This window comes from Schistocerca americana, chromosome 2 (assembly GCF_021461395.2).
Source record: "Schistocerca americana isolate TAMUIC-IGC-003095 chromosome 2, iqSchAmer2.1, whole genome shotgun sequence".
Classification (NCBI taxonomy): Eukaryota; Metazoa; Arthropoda; class Insecta; order Orthoptera; family Acrididae; genus Schistocerca; species Schistocerca americana.
Genome location: NC_060120.1, coordinates 983765758 through 983789616, shown reverse-complemented (window position 1 = coordinate 983789616; position 23859 = coordinate 983765758). Strand labels below are relative to the sequence as shown.

At 40.1% G+C, this 23859-nt stretch overlaps 1 protein-coding gene across 1 annotated transcript in view; it reads right to left on the bottom strand.

Annotated features, from left to right (window-relative positions):
• LOC124596265 (dynein axonemal heavy chain 7) overlaps positions 1 to 23859 on the bottom strand; it is a 1038560-nt gene that overhangs the window by 554169 nt on the left and 460532 nt on the right. Inside the window, 3 exon segments of the mRNA XM_047135340.1 lie at positions 2362 to 2541; positions 10818 to 10989; positions 16767 to 16927. Coding sequence (XP_046991296.1) covers positions 2362 to 2541; positions 10818 to 10989; positions 16767 to 16927 — 513 coding nt within the window.

Genomic DNA, 23859 nt, shown 5'->3' with positions numbered 1-23859 from the left:
TCCATTAAGGATGGTTAACTGCAACTGTGATTCAAATTAGTGGATTACATAGGTATAATATGTAAGTCATCTAGCTTTTAATTTGATATGATTTATGAATCACTGCTGGTGTTACAGGAACATTATTTTGTAGATCACATGTAGCCAGACACTGTGGTCATCACCCTGGCAGAAATATTGCGAGTTTAGGCATAAGTTTCAATGTGGTTTTGTTTCCTAAACACTCCAAGTCTCCAGTGGGTTGAAAAGTATTTAATAGTATGTGAATTCATATCACATTCAAAAATGTGACTAGATGCATATTATATATAAACTGGTACCAGGGAAATGAGGGCCCGAAAGTCAAGTATGTTGTGCTCAGCAGCATTGTTCTGATACTGGGTTACCAACTCCGCATTTTATCACAGTTTGACTGTGGACATACCTGGATGCTCAGTCGATTGCTGGTCATAACCACACAAAAAACTGTGCGCACACGTTATAACAGAGCAAGTATGTAACATAAGTACTTCTGCTTTGGTAATACTGGAATAGGATGTGTTGGGTAAGAGCATATGACAGGACTTACACATTTCTCTTCCAAAGAGATGTGGCCAATTTGCAAGTCGTTGGAAGCAGATGTGGCATAAGGATGGACCAGAATATTACACATGTTGGGTGAGGGGGTCAGAATATCTTTCTGGGAAGGTGAGAGGGATTGTTTATAGGATGCTCCTCATTACAGGGAATGTTGAAAGGTAGTCAAAGCTCTAGCAAAGGATGTGTTTAAGTTGTTCAGGTCTGATGCGATACTGGGAAATGATGGGGTGGGGATACTCCTCTGCAGCAACTTTAAGAGGGTGGATATGGCTCACCATACTTATTAATAGAAGACATCAGTGTATGTCATATAACCATGGGATGACAACTTAATTAGTGTGATTTTGTATCCTCTTTTATGGCAACCTTAACCAGCATGACAGTAAGACATCAGTTTTGATGGCACTACAATGACGTGATTTATAAAGTTATAAACATACATAAAAAGGACAATTATTGAACTATGTGAAAAAAAAGGTATATTAGTTACAAACTACAGCATGCACACACTTTGTTCAACATGTAAACAATACTACAGATATTTGGATTTAGGTCATGACATGTTCAATATGCCTACCACATTGGTGATGATGTGGCGCACATAAATAGCAAAATTCTGCATGACCCGCTGAAGTGTCAGAACATTGTTGCTGTTGATGACCTCCTGAATGGCTGTTGGATTTATTGTTGTACACCTTGTCTTTAATACAGCCCCACAAAAAGGTGTCAGCATGTGTTCAGATCTGGAGAATATGGCAGTCAATCAAGTCCCATGCTAGTGGTCTCTGGGTACCCCAGAGCCAGAATGCAGTCCCAAAATTGCTCCTCCAGGACATCAAACACTCTCCTGCTCTGATGGGGTGGAGATCTGCCTTGCATGAAACACATCTTGTTGAAATCAGAGTCACTTTGGATAATAGGGATGCAATCATCTTCCAAAATCTTCACATACCATTTGGTAGTCACCATGAAACCGAGAAATATCGCACTAATTATTCTGTGACTGGACACTGCACGCCACGTAGTCACCTGTTGAGCGTGAAGAGAGTTTTCAATTGCGAAATGCAGATTCTTAGTCCCCCCAAATGCACCAGTTTTGCTTACTGACGAACCCATCCAAATGAAAGCAGGCCTGTCGCTAAACCAAAGTGTACTAATTCTCATCATGCCCCCCAACAGTCCAGTTTGAACATCCTAATGCAAACCGTTCAGAAGATAAGGCAAACTGTTCAGAAGATATGATGATTTTATTTCACATAGTTCAATAGTAGTCACACTGCATCAAACATTGTAATATCCAGGATGGAATGTAGCAGTACTATGAAAAGCGGAGATGCTGAGTCGCTGATAGGCACAAAAAAAAAGACCGGCGGAAAGCGAGCTATCAGCTAGCGCAGTCTTCATCAAAATAGACGACATAAATACAAACACACTCATGTAAATGCACACATGACCACAGTCTCTGGCAGCTGAAGCCAGAGTCTCTCTCTCTCTCTCTCTTTACGGTAAGTAGCAATCTATTTTTTCCTACATTGTTGATACAACACAATCAAAAATTCATCTTCAAATGAATGGATCAACTGAAAGAGCAAGATACATTATACTCCATCAGCATCTATCACTACAACAGGGACATGAATGATTAGTGTAAACTGTTTCCTTATGTCCCATTGACTTTTCTCTCTCTCTTCATCTCAATAATTTCTTTTCATTCTCCACAGTTCTGAATAGAATTACATTGTGAAATCTATATTCAAAATATTTAAAACTGAAACTTCTTACCCTGTATCCACCTTTTCTAACAAAGTAAAGCAACGGTGGGCAGAAACGATTGAAAAGTGCTGCTACAACTGCACGATGTAGCTCAGGTAGACCTGATGGAAGTGTATTCATCCAAGACATAAGTAAGGGCTGCCATCCAAGAGTAACAGGTTCCATATAAATCATTCCACAGCGTGAAACCTGAAAAATATACATAATGACACAATTAACTAAAAATTAGAGGATATTATCCATAGAATAGAAGTGGAAAAATATATATGTAGGTACAATAGTAAAAAAGCTCTTGTCAGAAACATTTTATTTACACCAAAGTTACGCCAAGTTTTTGTATTTCTTAACTTGTATCCAAAGGGATTGACTGAAAGAGGAAAGTAAGTCATAAAAAACCAATGCCACTTGCTCACTACAACAGGGGCATGTATGAGCAGTGGAAATTGTTTCCCTTTTGTTTCACTGATTTCTTTCATCTCTCCCTCCAAATTAAGGTAACATTAGACAGAAAATGTGAAGTCTAATGCTGTATGAACGATAAATGATATGAGGAAAAGATAGTTGAAGTTTGCTGCTAAAATGTAGAATAAGGTAAAGTAGACTGCCCAGTTGGTTCTAAGAATTGCAAGACCACCACAGTATTGATGAAAGAAGTTACAGAAGAATTAGAGAAACTAGGAGTTAACCATACAAGACATGATGGGCAGGAACGAGCACAGAATAATAACAGAGTAATAGACACACACAAACAGTTCAAGAAGCCTGTTAAATAGAAGAGGACCTAGACTGACTGACAGAGAAAGCCTAGAAAATTACAACCTAAAGAGAGTTTGAGAGTGTAAAAGGCAGGAAACTGAAAAGCATAAGTCAAAAAAAGTGTGGCTGCAGAAGTATTATTCCCACAAAAATCTCAAATGTGGTCCACAATATGTCCAAACAGACATTAAATAAAAATGTAACATATCCTATGTAAGGACTAAATAAATCATTAAAACAAATTTCTGATACATTTGGCTTTAATGTACAAAGCACTCAAGTGAAATGATAATCAGTGATACGTATCTGTACATAACTTGCATAAGAGAAGTAGACTGAATTCAAGAATAACATAAAAATATGTACCAATCAGCACATAAATGAAAGAAAATGCAAATATTACTTGGGCTTCCAATTTTTGCACCAATTTTTCCCAGTCGTCATACAACAAAACATTGAGTTGACTTGAAAATTACATCAGTTACAAATACCTTATCTTCTGGATCAATAGTTAAACAGTTGCTTGTTTCAATTGTATTCACCTATGACAACACATGATTATTGGAAAGCAAAAAAATGGAGAAAAATGGAGAAAGAAGAAGATGCACATAGCACTGTTATTATACGAGTGTGGTTTGAAAAGATCTTGGAACAGAATAGAAAAAAAGTACTTACATCACTGAAACTTTTTTTTATTTTTCAGTCTAGTCTCCTTGTAGATTAATGCACTTGGTTCAACAATGTTTCAGTGTCTTGACCCCCATCTCGAAAATGAGTTTCCTCCAGGTCAGCAAAATAGTTATCAACTTTGGCTATCAATTCTCTCTTTGAAGTCAATCTTTGCCCACCAAGAAAAATTTAAAGTTTTGGGAAGAGATGGAAGTCTCACAGGTGAATATGGTGGGTGTGGCAACAATTCATACCTTAGTTCATGTAATTTTGCCATGGCAATAGCACATGTGTGCAGGTGCATATTGTCTCGATGGAAGATGACTTTCTTCCTGGCTTTTTTCACATGCCTTCTGTTGCAATTTGTCCAGGGAGTTAGCATAGTATTCTCCAGCAATTTTTTGCCCAGTGGGGAGATAATCTACAAATAGAATGCCCTTTGCATCCCAGAACACTGATGACATGACCTTTCCTGCCGAAGGACTTGTCTTTGCTTTCTTTGGTGGTGGAGAATCAGCATGTTTCCACTGCTTTGACTGTTGATTTGTCTCTGGGGTATAGTATTGCACCCAAGTTTCATTTGTGGCCACAAACTGGTGCAAAAAATCTTGTTCATTTCTCATAAAACAGGCCAAACTTGGTTCCGATATGTCCATTCTCATGTATTTTTGATCCAACGTCAAGAATCGCAGCACCCATCTTGCAGATAATTTTTTCATTTCTAATTCTTCAGTTAAAATGTAATATACCCTTTCAGATGACATCTGGCAAGCGTGAGCAATTTCACGCACTTTCAATGGCAATCGTCCATGAACATTTTGTGCACTTTTGCAGTGATTTATGGAGTAGTGACACATCTTGGTCGACAATTGCACGGATCATCATCTAAGCTCTCCTGACTAAATTTAAATTCATTTGTCCACCTGGCAACAATTGGATGTGAAGGAGCCAAGTCCCCCATTGTATTCTGGTAATCGACATGGATGTTCTTTGCTCTCATACCTTTCTTTACGAAGTACTTAATCACTGTTCAAATCTCAATTTTTTCCATTTTTGCAAATCACTATGTGGGGACAACAACAGAGCCACATTACTGCCACAGCTCTCTTCCAAGAATACTGATGTGGCACGTGTTTACAGGAAACAGTCCGATGAATATCATGTGAACTGCTCATTGCACTAGTGCTGACCTCTCATGGTGATTCTGAGAACCTTTCAAACAACTCTCATATTCAACAAGTTCTATGTACCCATAAACATAACATTTGCTGGATTTTTTGCTCAGCATCCTCACACATTTCTCCACTTTGTGTATATATTGGCCATACTCCTACAAATTTTGGATGCTTTGTTTCTTCATTCCTGCAAGCCACAAATACAACATTTATAATACTTCTGATTTAAATTGCTTCCTAGTATTTTACTGACAATGTGAGGCTACCTAAGTGACTTAAAGCCTTTATGTAGAACAAAACTATCCAGATTGTTCAGATTTGGTTAAGAATGGCCAAATATTGCTGAGGTGATGGATTAAGGTGCATGCTTCCTTTTTTTGCAGAAACTTATATAATTGAAAAAATGGTCAGGCATAGTTTTTACTCAGTTGATGAGAGAAGTGCCAATTATTCCAAAGTGCTGTGAACTGAAAGTAACAGTTTTTCTACAAGAATAAATGAAGACACATTAGATCATTTGCTCTTGAAATCAGTCAAAACTAATATGAAATACTACTTTAGTGGAATTTTACACTCATACATGGCATCATTATTCATAACTTAAACTAGTTCTGTGGGAACATAAGAGAGGAGGCTATAATTACTGTGAGAGTTAATGATTTAAAGTTATTTATGCAACAGCATGCCCACATATGCTGTAGCCATGACTGCAATGTTAGTATCTGGTGCCATCACAAGAAGGTGCCTGCTTCACTTGAGGGCAGCACCACCACTGGACGACTGTTCTTGGCAGCGTGGCCTCACTCGCTTGTGCATGAGTCATGCTTGGTGAAGGATCAACACACAGATTTGGACATTTACGTGTCATTATTTGTGATCAGACACTACTTGCACTTGTATTCTAGTTTTCACTGATGAGGTTGTTTAGTTTCCACATCTTCCACAGATACAATGGATTCAGTGTTGGTTCAGTTACAGCAACAGCAGTAGCAGCTTATTCAGCAGCAATGGCAATTTGAACAACAGCAGCAGTAGTTAGAATTTGTCCGTCAGTTGGTTTCGAATTTGCACAGTGCAGAGGGCCCTCCCAATCTTTCCTCGACATACCTGTGCACTCCCGCATCTTTTCCACCATTTCATAAAGCAAAGGAAGGTTGGAACCCATACATAACGGGCAATGTTTTGCCCAATTTCTGGTAGAAGACTTTTCTTTGCAACATGCTTTCTTTTCATCTTGGGCTAGGTCCAAAACATTTCATTCACTTCAAAAACTTGTTCCATTGAAGGACCCAGCAGTGTTGTCTTTTCTGAACTGAGTAAGTTGCTCAGAGCATATTATGAAAAGCAAACCCATATCATTGCTTCCCATATGGAGTTTTACCAGTGGTTTTTTTTTTTAAAAAAAAAAGAAGAGACCAGTCCTGACGTGCATAGGTAGCCAACCTCCACAGTTCAAGTAGGAAATTTCCATCAGTAGTCCTATGCAGATACTTTGATACATTATATCATGGTCCATTCTGCTCCAGACTAGAAGGTAGTAGTAGTGAGGCTTTGTGCTAAGAAGATTTGAGAGTGGAGGAGGGTTTTGCTATCACTCCCAAATGTTTGAGGTATCTCAGGCTGTGAAGGAACACTATGAAGATGTCTTGGATGTTGCACTGGTGTGTGCTTTTCCAGTGTAAAAATGTCATTCAACGACATGTTCAATGACACCATCATGTTCATCGGGTTCATGCTGGTTGCAGTTGGACAGTGCTGTCTACTGATGCTGGTAACCCTTGTGATGTGATTGTTTTTGTGCCACACCCACAGTCACTGCCCACTCCATAGATACAGTGCGTGGTATATCGTAAATAAGGGCAGGCATCAGCTCTCTACTGTAGCTGTTCATGGAACCAGTTCTTGGTCAGGGCATGGAGTTTACAGAAGTCCATACTGTTATGCCCAAGCATGGTCAGAATCTTGGTATTCCCAGCAAGATCTGTATTAGACTGCACATTCAGTTACAGCTGTTCTGTTTCCAGGTCGATACCAGTGCCTCTGTATCCCTACTAAATATTGAAACCTATCATCACTTGTGTTGCCCCACTCTTAGCTCAACAGATCATCATGTGGTCATTATGGATAGCAGCCCATTCCTGTTCATGGGCAGTTCACTGAAACTGCATATCAGCTTGTGCAAGAGCAATCACATATTTGGCAATTGACAGAGTGAATCAGAAATTGGTCTTGACACATTAACAGCTTTTGGATTTCGCATTCAGCATTCCAAGTGGATTCCATTCCAGGCATTGGACAAGCTCTGCCACAAGTTCAGGTCTCAGTTTTCACTTGAACTGGGTACCATGAAGGACTATAAGGCTCACGTTATCCTTAAACCTGTAGCTATACCCAATTCTATAACGCTCAGCCAATACCTTTTGCTCTGTGACCAGCTCTCAATGATGAACTGGACAGGTTGCAAGACCTGGGCACCTTTGAATCAGTTCCTTCTAGCCAGAGGACTACACTTCTGGTGGTTCTTCATAAGCCTACATGGTGCTGGGATTTTAAGTCCACTATTAATGCCGAATTGATAGTCAATTGCTACCCAAATCCATGCACTGACGAAATCCTCACAACGTTGGTGGACAATGACATGATGTCGTTTTTTGAAAATTGGCTTCATAAAGGTGTACCTGCAGATTCATCTCAATTCTACCTCTAAGGCGGTTATTGACATTAACACACCATTCTTCTTATATTTATATATGTGACCGCCTTTCGGCTTCATGCATGACCTGCCTTTTTAAGAGATTTTTGGAACAGGTAACGGGAGATGTACCATGTTGTGCATATTTTCTTGCTGACAGCACTGTCACTGATCCCTCATGGCAGGTTCATCTTGCTAACTTTCATATCCCACTCACATAACTGCAAGCAGTAGGCATTAAACACAATTTGCAAAAGTCAAAATTTCTTCAGATGGAAATCAAATATCTGGGGTCACCTTCTTTGAAGGACGGCATATAACCTATGGAACAGCATGTGACAGGGATTGCCAAGCTATCTCCACTATGGAACCTGAAGAAACTTGAGGGTTTTGTGGTGAAGTCAGTTATTATTCCAAATCTCTCCCCAGCATGGCAAACATCATTTATCCACTCAATAATTTGTGTAAAAAAGGTGCTTCTTTCATTTGGCTGGCAGATTGCAACAGAGTGTTCAACCACATGAAGTTGCTGCTCAAGTCATTGCCATGCATCTGTGCTCTTGTGCACAACACAATTATTTTCAAATAGAGATCAATGCTCTGGCCAGTGCGTACACAGTCCAGAAGTTCACATCTTCCTTCATGGCAACAAATTCCATCTCATCACTGACAATTAGCTACTTGTAGTACTTCTTGGCCCTCATTCACACCTTCCTGACAGGACTGCGCAACTCCAGAATTGAGATTTGTTTCTGAGCATTTATCACTAACAGATCGACACCACAGCATGCAAGGTGGATGTGTTGTTGCACTTGTCCATGGGGCCTAACTCAGCCTTGACAAAGCTAAGGTTATATTTTTTCGTGTCAATAACTGTTTGCAGCAAGCAGTTGAAAGATGTCCACTAATGGCCCATTTCATAGCCCTTGCAATGACTCAGAATCCTGCACTCTGTCAGGTGGTTCAGTTTGTGTGTGATGGCTGGCCTCAGCATTTGGCTGGCCTAGATGTCAGGTTCACTCCACAACTATTTCCTCCTCCATCACTGGCTGCAGTCACCGATGGCATGTTCCACCTTAGGACTGATCTTGACAATCTCTGAATCACTGTCCCTCTGGTCCTGCAAGCTCATATAATTTTCTCCTACATCACGGCCACTGGGGCATGACATACATGAAGGTCCTCACATGGCAATTTATCTACTAGCTCGGCACTGATTTGGAAACAGAAATGGTCCTTCATGAGTACAAACATGGCATTGTGCAGCAGGTGGCACCATGACACCTACACTCCATGGCCTACACCCTGTCAGCCATGGGACCATGCCCACATCAATTTGTGGGCCCTTCCTATAATTCCATGTGGTTGACAGTATTTGATGCACTGTCCAACTGGCATATGTCATGCAGATGTGCTCCACAAAGTCAGAAACTACTGTATGTGCTCCCACCCAGGTTTTCATGACCCAAGGGCTGTCTCTGATAATGGCCAACAGTGTACTTTGGCATTGTTTCAGATTCCTGCACTGACAATGGTATTACCCTCCTTACCTCCACTCCATTTCACCTGCAGTCAAAAGGGGAGGCAAGGCTCATGGTGCGCCCATTTGAGACTCAGTTTAAGAAGTGCTTCACAGATTCATCAGCAGTCTCAGTCTTGCCTTTGTTTATCAGCACCTATAGGACCATCCCACTGAATGGCTGCAGCCCGGCACAAATCCTCCCTGTTTATCAGCCCCAGATGCTGCTTCATCTGCTCTGCCCTGTGCTGCAACCTGATGTGTGTCTGCATCCTTTGTGTTGCACTCCAGGCATTCCTGTCTGCACAATATTTCAGTACAAATGTACACTCACACTTGGCATTGATTGTTTGTGACTTAAACTGGTTCTGTGAAAAGATAGGGAGGTGAGAGGAGGGAAGGGTATAAAAGCTGTGAAAGTCAGTAATGGAAAGAGGTTTATGTGGTGGCACACCTGCATATGCTGCCACTATGACCACATCATTTGTATTTGGCACCACCAATGACAAGGCAATATGAGTGCACCTTCTTCACTCCATGGCAGCATCATCACCAGACAAGTGTTCCTGGTAGCACGTCAATAACACAGTTTTGCTCTCTTGTACATCAGCCACAGTACGTGAAGGTTCATCTCACAGAGCTGGACATTTACATGTCATTATAGGACAATATATCATATGATAAGACTTTATCTGGGCTTTTATTCTTCAGTGAGTTTCCTCTCATGGTTGTGGTATCCCAGTGCTCAGCTCACTGCACTTGTGTGTTGTTGTTGTCAATAAAGAACTGTAGATACTACAGTTTACTTGATAAAAAATTATTTCCATCAACGTGCAGAATATAAATGTGCAATAATATAACTGATTCTCTGAATGACAGAAAAAAAAATTAATGTATGCACTAAGGACATCAAAGATAATGTATTTCAAGGTACTTAGGTATACTGAGACGAAATTTCAAGATAACTAATCAAGGAATGAAGTACATCTTGAATTGCCACATCACTGAAAGATCTGTAGGAATGGAGATCATTTATTCATGTCATGTGTACAAGATTAGGGAGATGAACCATGTGAACATTTCTGAAAAGATGTTGGGAGATCTTCAATATAGCAAACTATCTCCATCACAACAAAACCTGTCACTTGCAGAATATATCTCAAGGCAGAGATAATTAATATTACACTTTTGATATGGCTCATATCTTAAGAAAAGATGCAGCAAACTGATACATATCAGTAAACTCAAAAAATATTGTACTCTGTCACAATTTGCATTAAAATTTCTTTCTGCAGATCTCAGGAACTATTCACGACCAAAACCAGAAATTGTAATGCAGGTTTTATACTGGGACTGTTGATGGAAATAAAACTTTTTTCAAATAAATAAGAATATTACACCACCTAATAAGTGAAATAAAGCTGTTCATGAACAAAAACTATTCAAACAGTGTTTGTGTGTGTGTGTGTGTGTGTGTGTGTGTGTGTGTGTGTGTGTGTGTGTGTTTGCATGCTTCAGTTGGTAGTGTTTTAGTAGTTAGTAACTGTGTATTGGTCTAATCTCTCAAATACGTTCAAAATATTAATAACTACAAAATTAACACAAAACTGATAACTCATAAAATAGTATTATCTGAGGGAATTAGGTGAATTACTGTGGCTGGTGAAGCTACTTCAAGGTCCATAGGTTCGAAGATCAAGTTTGTAGTAGGAGCTAACTGAATAATTTCTCCTGACATCAGACATAATTTTTTGTTATCGTCTAGAACAGTATTCATATTCTCAATCCAGACAGCATCCACTGGTCCATCAAATATCAGCCATTTTCTGAAACAAGTACACATCTGGTTCAGAACATATAGTTGCAAACAAAAAATCAGTTATATTTTATAGATTTATAATAGCAGAGTAATAATGACCATGCATCATGTTCTTTTTTCTTTACACACAGATTACACAAGAATTCTTCAATGAAGCATGTGCAAGACAGCAAGAGAGAGAGAGAGAGAGAGAGAGAGAGAGAGAGAGAGAGAGAGAGAGTGAGAGAGAGAGAGAGAGAGAGAGAGAGAGAGAACAAATGCTGAAATTATATATTTAATTAGTTCAAATATTATGAAAAGGACAGCAATACTCACTACATAGAGGAAACATTGAGTTGCAGACAGCCACAACAGAAGACATTTAGTGTTTTGTGGGACTCGGCTGTTTGCTACAGGATGTCAAATCAAACACCTTTCAGCCTTGTAATTTCCAAACTATTATTTTATTTGGCTACTAGTTTCTATGATTTACTACACCACCTTCAGATCCCTGACCAATGTGTAGGAGGATTCCAGCCTCAGTTCCAGTCAAAATAGGGGTCAGCATTCAAATACTGGTATCTGTAGACTTCTGCTTACTACAGTGATCACTTCAGCGATCAACTGAGTCAGCAGATGATGGTTGAAGTGATCACTGTAGCAAGCGGAAATCTACAGATACCTACCAAAACTGGTATCCAAATAAAATAACAGTTTCGAAATTAGATAGCTGAAAGGTAATTGATTGTACACCCTATTCAAAAGCCATTTGAGCTTTCTGCCAAAACTGCTTCCTCCAAATAAATAAATAAATAGAACAAATAAAAAATATATAAATAAAAAATAAATATTACACACACACATTCATACAAGCCCAATTCACACACATGCACGACCTCTGTTTCAAACTGCTTTGGCCGGACACAGACTGCAATTATGCCCGATGAGAACAGCAATTTGTCTTGTGTGGTAGGTTGGGTTGGTTGGGGTTGCTTAGGGGAAGAGACCAAACAGCGACGTCATCGGTCTCATCGGATTAGGGAAGGATGGGGAAGGAAGTCGGCCGTGCCCGTTCAAAGGAACCACCCTGGCATTTGCCTGGAGCGATTTAGGGAAATCACGGAAAACCTAAATCAGGATGGCTGGACGCGGGATTGAACCCTCGTCCTCCCGAATGCGAGTCCAGTGTGCTAACCATTGGGCCACCTCGCTCGGTTTGTGTGGTAGGATGGTAGGAGTAAGGAGTAGGTATGGGTCAGGCAGGGGAGGGGAGGGATGGGAGGGGCGGGGGGGGGGGGGGCAAGATGCAGTAGTGGTGCTTGAGGAAGCATGCAGTGGTGTGGTGGAGGCAGGGCAGGGTTGCTAGGTGTAACTGGACGGATTTTTTATTTTTTGTTTCTTTACTTTTTTGGGGGGGTGGGGGGAGAGGAGGGGAGGTGTGGGGACGGAACCAGAAAATGAGAGATATAGAGAAGGGGAAAAGGCTAGCAGTACACAGCCTTTTATTCTGCCAATGCACCTGCTATGTAGTCTTTTTACCCTCTCTACTTCTCTCCTTATCTCTCTCCACCCAAAACTCCATCTCATGCTCTTGCACACCAGCCACAGAGGACAGGGACTGTGGTCATGTCTGTGTATGTTGTGCTAGTGTGAATGTGTGTGTGTTTTATATTTTAGTTGAAGGCTCTTTGGCTGAAAGCTTGAAATGTGTAGCGGTCCTTTTGTCGTCTGCTACTCAACCTCTCCTCTATATGGTGAGTAGCACACTGTCCTTTTTATAATACTGTTGTTGCTCTATCCTGGGCTTTCCACTGTTGGCTTATTTCAAATACAATGCTTAGTCTAGATTTTTTTAATGTTCTGTGGTTCATATTCATGAATATGGCTGCAGCTTTACAAAAAATAATCAGTTTCACTGTGAAAACCTGGCTGCATGTTGGCCATTTGTGTAACTGGATTTTTTCAGTCATAACCTACAACAAAATTTAATAAATCATACATAATCACAGCGATCTTTCGAGTACATGGAGTTGTCAAGCACAGATGATTTCAGTTTCTTTTGAAAACTTTAATTATCTGCTGCCGTCTTTAATTCAGAAGAGAAATGGTTAAATATTTTACATGGCTACTTAGTTTGCTTCTTTCTGTGCAAGAATTAGGTTAAGTTGTGGGCAGTGGAGGTTGTTTTACTTCTAGTGATTCCACGCATTCCTGCTCCCCTGAAACCAAAGACTACTACTCGTCACTACAAAATGAGTGATGTGTTGTTCTCACTACCACATAAATGATTTGTTATCACCTTCAAAATATTAAATGACATTAAGTAGTCTACAATAAGAAAGAAAAGGAATTCATTTCATGTTTTTCTAAATCTTTAAAATGCCAGAAGAACTAGGTGGGTTTACATGTCATTTTCTGTTACCTCTTTTTCCCTTATCAAGATCATGTCACATAAGTTTCCATTATGTTTTATATTTATTATAAATATTTTTGTATAACAAACAAATGGTGCTGAATTACTCCCACAAGTATGTAACAATAAAAATAAAAGAAGGCTTCAGGAACAATATGTTGGTGCAGAAATTATTAATAGTATCGTCTGTGGTCCAAATTTGACCAACTGCTTCAGTGGACCTCATCTGTGATAGCAAATGTCATGTATCTTCAAGTGTCCAAAATTTTTGCTGCAGAACTGATCGATGGCAAATGCTGCATTGTAGCTATGCGTATTCTAGAAATAATCTTTGATTTCTCTTTAATTGTTTAATCATTTGAAGGGAGTCTTTGATACACTGCATTGAAAAATAAATTTTGTGTTAATGGCGGCATATTAACTTTTTCCTTATGACAACACAACGTGAGTGGCTTTGTATCACCTAAAGTCACTTCACACACAAAATGATTTGCATTACAAAATCTGCACTATAAATTCATCAAACTGCAATCGCAGTTCTCAAAATTATTTGAATTTAAGTTCAGTGCACATTTAAATGCATCCTTCAATACAACAATAGAATTATCATATCAGCATCTGCATTATCCCAATTACTTTCTCTACACAAAAATTGTCTCTCTCTAGCTCTTTGCCTTTCAGTCTGACCTGTTTACATTCTCCTTCGAGGAAAAGCCTAAAAAAAGTATAGTTTCCTTTTAATAATGGATGTTGCGGCTACTCAAAATGAAGATACTGAAAATTAGGAACACACTAAATTTTTTGGTGATAGCAGCAAATGAAAATAGTTCTGTTTACTCTTAGATCAAAGAAGTGAAAAAACAATGCTAATAAGCAATGTTTGTTGTACTCTAGACAGCTTTGTTACTACGTTTTGTTTTCCATTGTTGCCAACATCAACGACGTAGCAGTTGCGGCATTGTAGCTGTCTGGTACACGTGCGTTACTGCAAATGAACTGTCTGAGCATTTAAACATAAACATACTTAGAATGCAACTTCACAAAACATCGTTAACTTTCATGTGTGGTTTCTACCATAGCACCTGACTGTTACGCATGGTAAAAGTTGGTACCAATATCATAGGAAAACTTTTCTCGTGTGTGTGTGTGTGTGTGTGTGTGTGTGTGTGTGTGTGTGTGTGTGTGAGTGAGAGAGAGAGAGAGAGCGAGAGAGAGAGAGAGAGATTTCTCTCCTCATGACTAAGTATATACATGATTTTTTTCTTTTGTACACATCTACGACAAAGGTTCCTTCCAAATTATATAAGTTTCATTGGCCTCATTGTACAATTAACTTTAAAATAAAGTACTTCATTTTTCAATGCTCTGGTATTAATATTATGATCATTGAATAAAACAGATGCATTATCATTATGAATGTCCACATTTTGGTTACTTTCTCTATGTCAAAGTTGTGTCTGCCTAGCTTTGTGTCTTTCACTCGAACCCCTTGGCATTCTCCTTCTAGGCATACCCTAAAAAAATGTAGTTTCCATACAAAAGTGGAAGTCAGAAGTTGTAGTTATTCAAAATGAAGAAATTAAAAATTAGAAACTTACTTAAGATTTTCTCATAATGGCAGAAATGACCACACAGTTACTCTTATAGTAAAGTAAGTGAAATAACGACGCCAATATACAATGTTATTTACAGACTTCATAACTATGATATGTTGATTTTCACTGCTGACATCATCATCGACCTAGCAGTTGTTGCATTGTAGCTGCCCGGTATGCGTGTATTACTGCAAATGAAGCATGTAAACATGGAAGCCCCTAGAACACAATTTCACAAAATGTTGTTACTTTCGTGTGCCATTTCTACCATAGCACCTGATCACTGCACTGGGTAGATCTTGGTAGCTCTTCAGTTTTCAATGTTCAGGTACCAGAGATTTTAATGTATGGTACAGAATGTAACATCATTGTTATGAATCTGAAAGCTTCTACATCCTTTTACCACTCTTAATGGCTACACACATATGCATCATTTTTTCTTTGTGCATATCTAAGGCAAAGTATTTTCCAAATTATATAAAGATCATTGGCCTCCCTGTACAATTAATACTAAAAATTGGTACTTCAGTTTTTGCATTCACATATTATGTTGTGACCGACCCAGATTGCAATACATGGCCCCATAAACCCACCCACCATCTCTCACAGCAGTCCAGTCACAGGCATTTCCTATCCTATAAAAGGCAGGCTCAAATGTGAATACTGCCAAGATATACATCAACTATGCTGCAATTACAGTGTAGCATTTTATGTATGCATGACAAGTAACCAAGTGTTTACTCACATTAGTGGCCACTTCCAAACTGTGGCGGACACAGACTTGACTTTCAAGTTCAAAATTTGTTGTGCACCATGGCACAAATGACTTCATCCCCCCACTACCCAATGCAGCCATATTCTCTCTATTTATTTGTTTGCCCTTTGGTAGCTAATGGCCATTTAGTCAGCTTAAAGTTAAATAAGAGATATGTAGAACAAACCAAAAATTGATGACTTAACAGTCATGCATGTATAACAACATCAATGATTAACACTGTTGCAGTGGCACAGATATAAATGAAGATAAACGTATACCTTTAACAAAAGTTGAATATGCTATGTATCAATTTTATATGGCACTAATAGTTTGTAAATAAAATGGAAAAAATAGGAGCACTAGAAATACAACTGTTCAAGGCCTAAACTGATATAACTACACATACAAAATACCTACAAAATATGTATTAACACTCCATCCCCCATATTTCACTCTTCTCCATTTCTCTTCCCCCCCCCCCCCCCCCCCCCCAAAAAAAATCTCTTTCTTCATCTCCATGCTTGTCTCCTTTCCTCCCCTCCCTTTCCTCTACACTCCCCACCGCTTCCCTAGCCCTACCACATACATGCTCTAGCCTCTGACTCTGAACCGCTCTAGGCTTTTTGTTCAACTGCTGACTCAACCATTGAACGACCTTCCTCCTTGCCTCATGCATCTTTCCCTACCTCTTCCCCATCTCCATTTAGCCAGGCAACTGCCCTCAATAACTGCTAATAAACAGTCAGTCTAACTGTCATATGTTTGTATATCTGAATATGAATGTGTGTGATTTTGCTAGAAAAAAGACAAGAGCTCATAAGCTAGTTAAATGTTGTATTCTGCTGAGTTTTTCTATGTGCCATACATCAGTCAGCTTTGGATGAGTAGTTGTCTTTCCTTTATTTTATGTAAGTTTCAAATATTTTACATTAAGCAATGAAAATGTATTATATTGGTGTGTCTTATTTCTCTCAAAGCTTACATCGCTAAAGTAGTTAATTCATCATGCATTTAACAGATTACATTCATTATTTTCATACCTGTTCAAGTTAGGAGAAATTGCAAATTGTCTGTAGCTAACAGCCAATACACCATCAGACCACTCATGGGAAACTGGGTCAAACTGACCATATAGCTGCCCAATTGTAATTGATTTAGGATTTATCACAATTATTTCTACTTTATGTTCATCCATTTCACCCTAGAACAAGAGGTACATAAAACTGAAAATTTTAAGCAGACCAATCAACAGAATATAAGGATCCAGGTTTTGAACCTCTGTCTGGACCAAAAAGCACAATATATTTTAATAAGTTATCAGCAACAGTACAAAATGTAGTCTCTAATAAAGCACATTTTGAGACTGGGAGTTGGCTTCTACTTCATTAACAAATTTCTTAGTAGAATTAATTATGCACAACTTACTAAGAATGTCACACGTGAGTTCTGTGTTGTATTCAAGCATGCGTGAGTCTGTATGTTTCAGATGTTCAACAGCATGCTTTATAATTTGCACACTAGTAATATTCTAACTCTGCACATCTTAACCAAATAGAGAGAAAAACTTAAAAATTAATTTTGTCTACTACAGTATGTAGAGTTACATGCTGATCCCTCCTAAAAACAATGTATGAGTACAATACCTGTCCTTAGTATTACCCCGATCTTGAATGTGTTACTCACCTACTCTGACAAGACCATGACTTCCTAAAATCATGCCCTAAAATGAGTTTCATTCTGTCCAATTGACTTCCCACCACACCTAGAACAGTTTTTTTCATCCTCCCAATCTCTGCAATATCATTGTCAGACTCTATACCACTTCTGCACTTATTTACCTACCCTATGGCTCCCACCCCTGTGACCATCCCCACTGCAAGACTTGAAGTATGCACCTACCACCATCTGTACCAGCCCTGTGATGCAAAACATATACTATCAAATGGAGAGCCACCTGTAAAATGACATGTCATATACCAAATGTTATATAAGCACTGTTCGATCTTTTACATCACCATGACTACCACCAAATTATCAGTTAGAATGAATGGACATAGGCAGACGGTGTATAGTGGTAACACTCAAGAGCATGCACAACAACACAGCAGTTGTGATCACTATGCCTGTTTCATCGCAGCTGCCGTCTGAATTTTTCCCCCAGACACTGTTTGGCAGAACTCCACAGGTGAGACCTGGCCATAATTTATGTTAATTTCTTCAGTCTCAGCATTTCTTCACAGTAAAGTTTCCTTTCTTCACCTTGTTTTAGTTTTCTACATCTTTCTTTTTGCCGGCCGTGGTGGCCGAGCGATTCTAGGCGCTTCAGTCTGGAACCGCGTGACCGCTACGGTCGCAGGTTCGAATCCTGCCTCGGGCATGGATGTGTGTGATGTTCTAGGGGACTGATGACCTGAGATGTTAAGTCCCATAGTGCTCATAGCCATTTGAACCATCTTTCTTTTTCTGAAATTCTATTCTTCGCTGTCCCCCTCCCACCTCTATCACACACAATACACTTTTCCTTTCTTCTTATTAACTCATGCATGATGTTTTAGCAGTAATCTCTGACTTACATACTACCTGTCTTCCTCCTTTAAGCTCTTTAACATTTTCAAATCTTGTTCAGTGTCGTCTCCAACAATCAGTCTTTCCTTCCCATCACATCTGGTAAGTCTCCTCTGACCTGGGATTCTGGGCGACTTTTCCAAACTCTGCACCATTCCCTAAACTGCACCAGTCATTTTCCTTGACCCCTCTTCCTTCCCCTTCAACCCTTCTGCCAGAAGAAGAAGCCAATGGATCCGAAAGTTTACATAAATAATACTTTTTACAGGGGTGTTCTCCTGCTGCCGCTTAGTGAGTAGACTTTTTCAAAGTCTGGATCTTGCAAAAGACGCTTTAAGAAAAAACAAGATTACTAAATTCCTATGCACAAGTTCTCTGTCACACATCCACACTATATCAATGATAAGATGTGGGGCGTAGAGCGCCATAAATATCGATATTTGTTCAGTGTATAAGTGTGCTATCTTTGAGGAGAGGGCTTTGGGAGGATGTTGGCCGCTAACTGCAGTTAGCCTCCGGACTTGTATCTGTGTAGAAGCGAAGTGCTAATACATCTGTATCTGAGAGAATTCTAGTTGTTTACCTACAACTATATCCTATTCCCTCACTGGTGACACCGTTTTTTGTGCAATACGTGTCCGAGTTACCGCCCGAAGGTTATTTATGCGCCTACCATGTCGGGTTTCTTCGCGATCGCGAGGGCCATTGTTCAGCTTCAGACAATGCCCTTTCAGCACTCACTGCCACCCGGATTTCAGCAACATCTCTCCAGCACTCCTACCATCGTAGTGGACATGCCGCAAGACTCTTCGGAATCTTTCAGCCCGAACATGCAGCGGAATTCATCGAGTGCCACCAGTTTCTTCCAACCACCAATGGTCGCGGACTCTGGCTTTGTTAACCTGGACCTTTTCATGTGTTCTCCACGGAGTGTTGTTCAGAACATTCCTACTCCTGTGTCGAATGCACAATTCAATACAGCTCGTGGCGTTGAGCGAAGTTTTGCTACTTTGGAAAATCCAGTAGTAAATTCAAACTCGAATCAGTTCCCTCCACGTGTGTATCCTTCCACGCTGGCTAGTCAACAGGTTCTCAATTCTCACCAAACAGCAAATATCACACTGAGTGTGCATCCTAGTGGACATGTGTGGGATCCTTGTGTTGCTTCTAATCAAGTCAACAATTCAGTGCTGGACAGTAATTACCCGGACATCTACAACCAGCCCCACCACTCACGGTCGTGTGAATACAGTGTGCATGACAGACATTTGCCGGCGTACTTAAGTACTTGTGACTTCTGTCCGAGCTACCACGCCAATGAGAATGCACATTTTGACTATGATCCCCTCCCCCTCCCCCCCGGCGTCAAGTGAATTTCACGATTTCCGCATTACGGGATGCCAATATTTCGAACTCGCTATCTTCTGCATGCTCTACTTCCGTCCAAAGAAATAGGTGCACCTCCGCAGTGACCGCAGTTCCGAATCTGTGAGACTTCAAACCCGGAGTTCTGGTTTAACCTGGTTCAGCAAACATTCAATGTCTGTGTGTTGGATGATGACGCATGCTTCGCCTGCCTCATTAACCATATTCATGAGCGCGTCGATTTAATTCACGATCTGGTCAAAGCACCCCCCGCCCCCCCCCCCCCCCAATTCACAGGGACATATTCCATACTACGCGGTGGGGGGGGAGGGGGGTGGTAAGTGGCATAAGAAGTGGCATATAGCGCCATAAATATTGATATTTGTTCAGTGTATAAGTGTGCTATCTTTGAGGAGAGGGTTTTGGGAGGATGTTGGCTGCTAACGGCAGTTAGACTCCGGACTTGTATCTGTGAAGAAGCGAAGTGCTAATAAATCTGTATCTGAGAGAATTCTAGTTGTTTACCTACAACTGTATCCTATTCCCTCAGATGTCTTCTGTATATCTGGAGTCTAAACTTTCTTGACAGCCTATGTGATGTAAGTTAATAACTACTACTTCAGTAAGGATCCTAGGATTCATCTCTATCGAGCATGATACATCCTCTGTGAAAATTGCTCCAACTACCTGAATTCTCTGTCTCTTTCATAGGACCATCTTCCCATTATCAGTGGCAGGAGTTTACCTATTCCCCTATCTTAACATCTATCAATTATGAGATATTCTAGTTTTAACTTGATTATAGGGAGACTATTCCTGCATACAGCAGTATCCATAGACTCACTCAACTGACAGTTCTTCCATAAAACAGGAAAATATGGCTACACATTAGCATATGTCAGCTGAGCAATGTTTGTATTGGTGAACCATTCTCTGTTCTTGAACGTTTCTCCGATAATTTTTATTAGTGTAATTGTGACAACACTGTCTTAAATACAGTAAATACAGTAAAGGGTAGTTGTTACTCACCATATAGCCTGAGTCACAGATAGGCACATTGAAATGAATGCCAGAAAGTGAGTTTTTGTCCAACAAGGCTTTCATCAAAAATATAACACACACACACACACACACACACACACACACACACATACACATCTACAGTCTTTTGCTGCTGAGGCCAGACTGTGAGCAGCAGTGCATGACGGGAGTCTTAACCAGGCGGTCGGAGTAAGGAGGGGGCTGGGGCGGGGAGGGGGGCAAATGGCAGGGTAGGTGCTGATTGTGGGAGTGGCGATGAGGTGGAGAGAGGGTAGGGCAGCTAGGTGCAGACAGGAGGTAGGAGGTTAGTCAAAGATTGGAGGGGGGGGGGGGGGGGGGGGGGTAATGGTAAAGGAGGGAAGTAAAAAGGCTGAGGGTGTGATGGTGGAAGAGATGACTATGTAGTGCTGGAATGGGAACAGGGAAGGAGCTAGATGAGTAAGGACAATGACTAACAATAATTGAGGCCAGGAGGGCTAGAGGAACGTTGGATATATTCCAAGGAGAGTTCCTATCTCTGGAATTCAGAAAAGCTAGATTTGGTAGGAAGGATCCATATGTCAGAGGCTGTGAAACAGTCACTGAAATGAAGAATATTGTATTGAGGGGCATGCTCAGCTATAGGGTGGTTCAGCTGTTTCTTGGCCATTATTTGTCTATGGTCATTCATGTGGACAGACAGCTTGTTGGTAGTCATGCCCACGCAGAATGCAACACAGCGGTTGTGTAGCGATTCAATAATTTCTGTGTAAATTCTAGAACCACTCAGCCTTCTACAGGTGTGTACAATATCAAATATAATGATGTAAGACAGGGAATGAATACTTTGAAAGAGAGTGTAGATAAGCATAATGAATTAATGCCAATCATTCAATCGCAAATTACAGGTGTTAATTCCCAGGTAGATAATGCAGAAAGGAATTTCAAAGCGAAAATAGCTACCTCTTATATTATAAATGTAATTAGTTTGGAGGAACATTTTGGAAAAATATAGAAGGAAATGTTACTGAGAGAATAACATCTGGGAATGTATCGCCTATTCCTTCTTCCAGTAGTAGACGACATTCCAGAGTAGACAACATTCCATTAGAACTACTGACAGCCTTGGGAGAGCCAATCCTGACAAAACTCTACCATCTGGTGAGCAAGATGTATGAGACAGGCGAAATACCCTCAGACTTCAAGAAGAATATAATAATTCCAATCCCAAAGAAAGCAGGTGTTGACAGATGTGAAAATTACTGAACTATCAGTTTAATAAGTCACAGCTGCAAAATACTAATGCGAATTCTTTACAGACAAATGGAAAAACTGGTAGAAGCCGACCTCGGGGAAGATCATTTTGGATACCATAGAAATGTTGGAACACGTGAGGCAATACTGACCCTACGTCTTATCTTAGAAGAAAGATTAAGGAAAGGCAAACCTACGTTTCTAGCATTTGTAGACTTAGAGAAAGCTTTTGACAATGTTGACTGGAATACTCTCTATCAAATTCTGAAGGTGGCAGGGGTAAAATACAGGGAGTGAAAGGCTATTTACAATTTGTACAGAAAGCAGATGGCAGTTATAAGAGTCGAGGGACATGAAAGGGAAGCAGTGGTTGGGAAGGGAGTGAGACAGGGTTGTAGCCTCTCCCAGATGTTGTTCAATCTGTATATTGAGCAAGCAGTAAAGGAAACAAAAGAAAAGTTCAGAGTAGGTTTTAAAATCCATGGAGAAGAAATAAAAACTTTGAGGTTCGCCGATGATATTGTAATTCTGTCAGAGACAGCAAAGGACTTGGAAAAGCAGTTGAACGGAATAGACAGTGTCTTCAAAGTAGGGTATAAGATGAACATCAACAAAATCAAAACAAGGATAATGGAAGTAGTCAAATTAAGTCAGGTGATGCTGGGGGAATTAGATTAGGAAATGAGACACTTAAAGTAGTAAAGGAGTTTTGCTATTTGGGGAGCAAAATAACTGATGATGGTCGAAGTAAAGAGGATATAAAATGCAGACTGCCAATGGCAAGGAAAGCGTTTCTGAAGAAGAGAAATTTGTTAACATCGAGTATAGATTTAAGTGTCAGGAAGTCGTTTCTGAAAGTATTTGTATGGAGTGTAGCCATGTATGGAAGTGAAACATGGACGATATTCATATCAGCACACACTCCGCTGCAGAGTGAAAATCTCATTCTGGACGATAAATAGTTTAGACAAGAAGAGAATAGAAGCTTTTGAAATGTGGTGCTACAGAAGAATGCTGAAGATTAGATGGATAGATCACATAACTAATGAGGAGGTATTGAATAGAATGGGGGAGAAGAGGAGTTTGTGGCACAACTTGACCAGAAGAAGGGACCGGTTGGTAGGACAGGTTATGAGGCATCAAGGGATCACCAATTTAGTACTGGAGGGCAGCGTGGAGGGTAAAAATCATAGAAGGAGACCAAGAGATGAATACACTAAGCAGATTCAGAAGGATGTGGGCTGCAATAGGTACTGGGAGATGAAGAAGCTTGCACAGGATAGAGTAGGAGGAGAGCTGCATCAAACCAGTCTCAGAACTGAAGACCACAACAACAACAACAACATTCCTTCTTCCAAACTTAATAATACCAGGAAGGCTATGGATGATATGTGGAGAGAAATTAAGCTTATCTAAGACAAAGTAGAAAAAAGGGTAACTTCACTTAATGTTGTGTTAACTAGTGAAGTGGTGACTGATTTGCAATGGGGAGCTAATTCAGGGCTATCTAGACAATTCCCTAAACTTAAGCCAGATGGAGATGTACATCTGACCCATTTTTTAAAAAAGATTTAACCAAGCTTTGCCAAAAAATTTGCTGTGTGGTACATTCTAGGGGAAGCCTCAGAATAGGGAACAGTAAATATTGAGAATTAATCCTCTTGGAAAGACTTCCAAAAAAATTTAAAGAGAAGTACCGGTCTGCCAGTGCCCAAGAAAAGTTAATATCAGATCTGATCGATGCTAACGGGGGGAGGGGGGGGGGGGGGGGGTGCAATGTAAAGGATGTAAAATTGTATATCCCCCAAGAACGTTAACATTCCAAGTTAACGGGCGGAGTAACGACAGTCGGATCCCAAGTTGTTTTCGGTGTTTCTTCCAAAATAGTTTTCTTGCACTGAATTCCTTCAAAACCTTAAACTATTCTGT